At 55.6% G+C, this 6,890-nt stretch overlaps 1 protein-coding gene across 1 annotated transcript; it reads right to left on the bottom strand.

Moving 5' to 3' along the window:
• Positions 1-828: 828 nt before the first annotated feature.
• Positions 829-6,512, bottom strand: ACR (acrosin). The gene is made up of 5 exons (XM_036093550.2): positions 6,405-6,512; positions 5,221-5,427; positions 4,703-4,986; positions 1,957-2,102; positions 829-1,410 (listed from the first exon to the last, which is right to left on the bottom strand). Exons 1-5 carry the CDS (start codon positions 6,479-6,481, stop codon positions 880-882), a joined length of 1,245 nt encoding a protein of 414 aa, XP_035949443.1. The 5' UTR covers positions 6,482-6,512; the 3' UTR covers positions 829-879.
• Positions 6,513-6,890: the final 378 nt, after the last annotated feature.

The following is a 6,890-nucleotide window of genomic DNA, read 5'->3' as shown; positions in this document are numbered from 1 at the left end:
AGACTCATGGCTGCTTCATCAGTCCCTGTTGCAGCCCCAGCAGGAAAAGGACAGGGTCCTTGGTCTTCCTCACCCTAAGTTCTTCCCTCATGCTCCTGTACCCTCTGCCATCTGTCTTTGCAACCAGAACATAGGACCATCTTGCACTTGAAACATGTGCACACAGCGAACAGGTGAACAGGTATGAGACTGTTGCTTGTTGCAGCAACTGCCCAGCCAGGAGCCCAGGGGTTTCTTTCTGGAGCCTGCCATCTTTAATCCTCAAGTGGCTAATCCAGCATTTAGGCTTGATCTAGGCCCTGACCAGAGTGGGCAGTTGACCTGAGGCCATCGAGATCTCTTTCTCAGGAATTCACAAATGGACATAAGCAATTCTGGTTGAGGGCAGACCCCTGCCTGGGGTTGGCCATGTGGACTGAGCATCAGATGGCCACACTACAAAACTTCAGACTGGAGTCATTCTTCCAATGGACTCAGACCCACACCCCTCCTTCTGAGTCAGCTCACCTCACAGAAGTGCTCCAGGGCCCACCTGCAGTGATTTAATAAGCAGAGACTCTGAGTGTGAGATCCAGACCATACCTGGCCTGTTGCCCCAGATCACCTTGTTCCAACTTCAAAAATCAAGATTTAGGAAACCACAATTGCCACTGACATACAAGCAATTCCACCTTGTTGGAGGGTGACAGAGGGAGGACAGATTTGCTGGGGGAGGGTTTGGATTGAGTTGGGGAGAGCAGGTAGGAAGAAGTCCAGAAAGCATCTCTTCATGGATATATATTTTTTTTATATATCTATATTTATATTTATATTTATTTATTTCATCTTTGTTTTCTTGGGAGTAAAGGGCTCACTGGGTCTGTTGGGAGTGGGGTCGGATCAGGAGGCGGCGGTCAGTTCTGGGAGATCTGTGGTCTCCATTTCGTAATACCCCTTTGCGTTAGAAAACGTCTTCCCCTTCAAGATCTCTGTGAGTTGCTGTAGTCGCTTGGCAAAAGAAAGTACTTGGGGAGGTTTAGTGATAGGTGGGGGAGCAGGTGGGGGTGGGGGTGGAGGTGGGGGTGGGGCCGGGGGTTTGGGTCGAGGTCGAGGTCGAGGTCGAGATGCAGGGGGGCTGGGAGGAGGTCGAGGAGGACGTTGGAAGTACCAAGGAGGGCGAGCAGAAGGGCGGGCAGAGGGGTGTCTAGCCGGGATTGCTTGAGAAGTCGGATGGGGAGGGGTGGGCACTTGAGCCATGTGCAAGGCATTAGAACCGATCTTGGAAGCAATCCAGTTCAGATAGGGCCAGGTGGCCGTGTAGACTCCGGGGCGCTTAGCTCGGGCACAGCCTACCCCCCAGCTTGTGACTCCCACGACCACATAGGTGTTTGCCACGTTGTCTCTGCACATGAGAGGCCCGCCGCTGTCCCCCTGCCCAGAAGGACACAGAAGTCACTCTCTGTCTGAGCCACTTTTCCCCTGCCCAGAAGGGCCATAGGCTCTGGAAGGACAGTTTCTTCAGTCACATGGCTTCTCGCTGCCATGAACACAAGTGGTGGTGGTAAACTTTGAGTTGGTATCAACAGCTTCAGGGGGATGTGAGAAGGGGATGGATTGTCACGGGTCTCCTTGCAGTGAGGAGGGAAGATAAGCGACCCATGTGTCCATGTGTGAGGCTTTATGCATGCATGGGCATATGTGTACAAGTGGATTTGAAGGTTTTGTATTCTGGTGAGGAGAGGTAAGCATTCTCTTCCAGGGTAGTGTTCGGGTGGTATGATCTCTGTGTCACGGTGGGACACAGCTCTCTGTGCGGTGACTGGCTCTTTGGAGGGGCAGCAGGCATCACCTCCCATCCTCACTGCTACAAGATGGGGCCAGGGAAAGGGTCACTGAAGCAGGGCCCTGGCGGGAGTGGAGTTCAGGGATTCACAAAAGAGGTGCTGGCAGGGAAAGGGGCGCCCGAAGGGAAGTTACCTGGCAGGTGTCGATCTTGCCCTCAGGGTACCCTGCACACACATTGGTTGAACGAATGCGCCCGTTGTACCACTGGGTGGAGTTACATAAGTCGAGGTCGATGAGGTTCACACGGGCCTCCTGCAGTGTAGGTGCGATCCTGTAGGCTACAGCCAGGCGGCTCAGTGGTCAGCGATCACAGAAGACACGTTCTGGGAAAGCCCTGCCTCCTCCCTCCACGGAACCCCCATCATCCTGAAATGCTCTACTTCAACCTAAAATCCATGAAAGTCAATGCCCCTGGCCTCTCCTCAGATAATTCTGAAGGATGTGGGGTGGTGGAGGCATATGCAGGTGAAGAGGAGGGGCAGTGCATGGAGGATGAGCAGATGCGGCTGCAGGAATGTGTGTTGATGCCAGATGATTATTCACAGCTACAGCCAGGATGTGTCACCTCATTTACACCCCACAGTGACCCCCTGTGTTAAGCGCTGTGACTCACCTTGCCTCCAATCAAGAGCTTGGAGCACCACTTGCCCAACATCCTGGTAGGGATGTGGTGTGGCTTGGATTCGGACCAAGGTTTTCCTCTCTACACTCAAATCCAGGACACACATTTCATTTCCCCACAGTACGGCTCTAAGTCACCCTCCGTGCTTTTTATCCCCCGTTAAACCCCTCAGCTCAGTTCTGGGCAGGATCTGCTGGAGTTGGGCAGGTGAGTCCCTCCCCACGTGCCTCCCACCCATTTTGAAGTTACAGAGAAGGAGGAGCTGCAGGATGGCCTCCACACACACAGACCTGTCAGGGGCATGGGTGCTTGGAAGAACTGGAGGGCAGGTCAGAACATCCTTTACAGCCCCAGAGGCTCCATCATGACCTTTGGGTTAAGAAAGGCCCAGCCCGGGCTATGATTCCATCAGCCAACCTCACACCTGGCTATAGGGGCAGCTATCCCCTCTTCGTCCAGTGGCCTCCCCCCACCACAGCAGCACCCACAGCCTGGTGGGTGGGTCTGAAATCGCCTGCATCTGGGTGGAGAGGTGGTGGCTCACACTTGGAACATGGCGGTGTAGGCCAAGTGGGAAGCCAGAACCAAGTGGAGCGAGTGGCTGGCGCTAGGCAGACAGCTGACCGTGTGTTTGTGTGGCTTGGACTCCGTCTCCAGTCCCTTCGGGTCAACTTTGCGTGCCACCCGAGCAGGGTTAGTTTTGTACTTGCACTGCCCCCAAGGCAGGGGTGACATGGAAATGACCACCACAACAAGCCCGGTCGCTTATGGTGACCTTTTAGATCTATGGAAGAGCCAGATGACCTGGAAGAGAACAGGGTTTTCTCAATCCCAACACCTTGGCTTTAAATGCTAAAAAGTCCACAAGAACTTGAAATTCAATAGAACAGGAGGACTACCCCAGAAGCATATGGGCTTAAGGAGGAGGTAGAAAAAGGAAGGTCTGCAGAAATGTCACAGAAGTTTGGAGGCTGGGGATTTCTTTAAGACTTGGCCTTAATGGTGGGGGGTGTATTCACCAGAAGATGACAGAAATCCCACTAAGTTGAGGAGGATTCTAGAACAAAAGAGGCCTTGTGTGATGTCCAGGGTGTAGCTGGGAACCTATAATCCTTTTGAGCGATAGGATAGCAAAGGTGGCGGTAGGGGTGGGAGTGTAGATGGGAACCCTGAGATCAGCCCCCCCAGGGACTACAAGAACCCTGGGACACTGCGCACATGTTTGGGTGGGTGGGCAGAGCAGGGTAGGCTGGGGGGCGGGACAAGAAGAATGCTCTAGAGGCCTCAGCAGAGCCATGGACATCAATAGCCAGACAGGTTGATACCCCAGGCCGGGGAGGGAAGGGCCAGGAGAGGCCAGTGAAAACAGGGGTGCCCGGGAGGAGAAGCAACCCAATCAGAGAAGGGGCCAGCCTTGAGAGAGGGAAGAAGAGTTACAGGAAGCGTACTGAAACTACCAGGGTTTTGTCACCAGAAAAGGCTGAGTTTTGAACCCCAAATGACTGAAGTGCCTTGAATTAGGAGCTCTCAGTTTTCCATTATCAAGGGACAGAAGAGCTTTCAGTCTCTCTTCACATCCCCAGTGTGACTGGGTAAAAAGTCCATGTGGTCACCTGTGGAAAGCTGAAAGGCCTAACCTACTCGTCAAACCCTTGCTGCCCACTGCTGACCTGCCAAGAAACCTGTCCCCTCTCTCCAGAGAAAATGAAGTCACTCGGATGGGGAGGGTGGATTCTCGCATTGTGACCACCAAGGGTGGGAAGCAGAGGTTCACTGAGGTCAGGAGGGCTGGGCTCTGGTGTCTCAGAGCTCAGGGACCACGTGACATGGCCCTTCCACTCACAGATGGGGAAATGGATGTCCAGAGAGGAGAGGAGTTGGCCCACAACCGCAAAACCCCATCTAGAGCTCTTCTCCAAGTGCCGTTTCAGGGGACAATCCCCCATTTCCAGAAGGTAACAACTGGGGTTCCAGGCCCCAGATAGAGCCACAGCCCAGACCCCATTCAAAAAATGCCCAGGTTCTCCCGTGGCTGCATGCACCCTTCCGTCCGGCGACCACACGAGCCGTCGGTGGTGAGGCCGTGGACAGGGGACTCGGCCGCCAGTGTCTCCTGCTCCAAAAGGGGACAGTGTCCTGCATTCTGGTGGACATCACCACTAGGTACTACATATGGCCCCTGCACTTCAGAGACCACTGAGGGAATGACCAGCAGCGCCCCTACCCTTATGAGAGCCCCCCCGCCCCCGTACTCACCTTTCTCTTTCAAGAATCCCCAGCCAACCACCCAGCAGGCCTGGGGAACTCTAGGTGGGCCCGCCCTAAATTGGGGCAGGCAGCCTGTTCCGATGAATTGCCCACAGGGAACGGGAGGGGTGATCTTCATGAGAGCGATGTCATTGTGCTCTAAACTGGGGATGTATTTCTCATGAATGATGATTTTCTCGACATATCTCTCCTGTTGAGGCGGCTTCGCTGGCTTATCGTTCCCATATACAATTTCCCTTGCTCCAAAAATCAGTCTCCAGTCATATACTTTTCTGTGGGCACAGAAGCAAGCCAGGTCATCCTCAGAAAGGACGGGCTCGACATAAACCTCTGGTGATCATGACCCTCAGAGCCCTCCCCCAGCAAGGGCCTGGGCCCACCCACTCATGGTCTGGTTGCCACAAGGCCCAGAGCCCCGGGGAGACTGCGCACAGAGAGCCCTGGAGAACGTCCCTTTCTGGGAAGAGCCTTTCTGAAGACCTCCCTCCACGCGCTCCCACACGTACTTTTTGGAGACGAAGCAGTGGGCAGCAGTAAGCAGCCAGTGGGAGTTCAGCAAGGTGCCTCCGCACGCATGGTACCTTCGGTTATTGTGGGATGTGAAGACCTGGAGGCTGACCATCCAGGGCCAGGCCCCGATTGTGGCATCCTGCCCTCCGATGATACGGCCACTCCCCGGTGGGTTCTGCCTGAACCGTAACCCACAGGGGCCTCTGAGGAGAGACCAGGGGCACAGTTCAAACCAAGCAGAGGCACAGCCTGTCCTCACACCTGCACGATGGGGGAAGCAGGGCTGGGGGCTGGGCAAAGTGGGGCAGCCGGGGGTGTGGAGGGTCCGAGGGGGAGCTGCTGAGGACAGGCGCTGTCAGGGCGGGAGGGAGGCCGGAAGCTGCAGGCTCCACGAAATGGTTTTGAGGAGTATGAGTTCTGGGGTCTTGCGGGTGTAGCCACAAGGCGAGGAAAGAAGGGGCCATAGGAAGCAGGACAGATGATAAGGGCCCTAGAAATATGGGAGATCCCTAGGCAGAGGGGGAGGCTAGAGGTGGAGATAGAGAGGTGTAATGGCTTGAGGTCTTTAGAGCCAATTCTGGGCGGGAGACTCAGGGAACAGCCACAGGGGTCTTGGGGCTGCAGGGTGGGGCTGGAAGGTGGCAGGAGGAGGGAGAGTAGCCAAGGCAGGTCCAGTGGTCCCAGGTGTGGGGAGCAGCGGGGGTCCAGGGGTGGAAGTTCTGGGAACTGGGGAGAGGCCACAACAGTTTGGGGGTACCTTGGGGGCTGTCGGAGTCTAAGGTGGAGGGGGACCCTAGAAGAACGCCATGACAATACCCTGGGGTCTTTGGGGTCAGCCGCAGGTGGGGCCACCTCAGTATCTGTGGGAAGAAAGGGGTTTCTAAAAATTGGGACTTGATGTTCAAGAGGCAGTGAGGTCAGTCTCTAGGTGAGGAAAGGGCCCCAGGGTCTGTGCTATGGGAGGCATAGGAGCCCAGGGGTCAGCCCTGGGGGCTCTGGGCTGATGAAGCTGGGAGCAGGGATGGTCTGAGCTGGGGATGGGGGTCACACCTGTGAGACCCAGGGGACTACTAAGGCCCAAGCTTGGCCTCCTCCCTAGCCCTGGACAGAGGGAGTCTGGGTGGGGCTTGCTATTCAGAAGACACTCTTTCCATCCCCCGGAGGTGTCCCTGACACTTACTCACACGTGGCGTTATCTTTGGCAACCACAGACGCTGCCAAGACCAGCAGAACGGCAGTTGGCAGCATCTCTACCATACTCCTGCCCCAGCCTGACCTGGAAGCCCAGCGACCTCACAAAGCTCTGTGGCCTCCTGACCAATCAGCATGGCTACCTCCCCCCCTCCCCCACCCCAATAGCCAGGCCAGGCAGGAGCCCTTTAGCTTAACAGGTTCAGGCTGACACAAGATCCCAGCTTTCTGTACAGGCTCCCCCGCACCCGTCGGGTGATGGGGGCTCATATGCAGCCCCCTCCCTCTGTCCCAAGGCCAGGATCTTCATTCCCAGTGACCCTTCGAAGGTTCCATATCATCTGAGGATCCAGTTTTGTGCAGTTTCAGGGTCTGCCCCTCATGCAAGCTGCAACCACAGTTCCTGTTCCAAATCATGGGCTGAGGGGCAGCTCTGTCCCTCTGTGTCAAGATGACGCAGCATGTCAATGGTCAC

This window comes from Halichoerus grypus, chromosome 6 (assembly GCF_964656455.1).
Source record: "Halichoerus grypus chromosome 6, mHalGry1.hap1.1, whole genome shotgun sequence".
In the NCBI taxonomy this organism is placed as follows: domain Eukaryota; kingdom Metazoa; phylum Chordata; class Mammalia; order Carnivora; family Phocidae; genus Halichoerus; species Halichoerus grypus.
The sequence above is the reverse complement of the archived record's forward strand: the minus strand, read 5'-3'. Positions and strand labels throughout refer to the sequence as shown.

Excerpts from the sequence above, each read along its gene's own strand:
- ACR (XM_036093550.2), bottom strand. The coding sequence starts at position 6,481 with ATGGTAGAGATGCTGCCAACTGCCGTTCTGCTGGTCTTGGCAGCGTCT. Across the intron at positions 5,428-6,404 it reads AAAGATAACGCCACGTGTGA|AGGCCCCTGTGGGTTACGGT; the intron begins GTAAGTGTCAGG and ends GTCTCTCCTCAG. Across the intron at positions 2,103-4,702 it reads GGGATTCTTGAAAGAGAAAG|CCTACAGGATCGCACCTACA; the intron begins GTGAGTACGGGG and ends GCCTGGCTGTAG.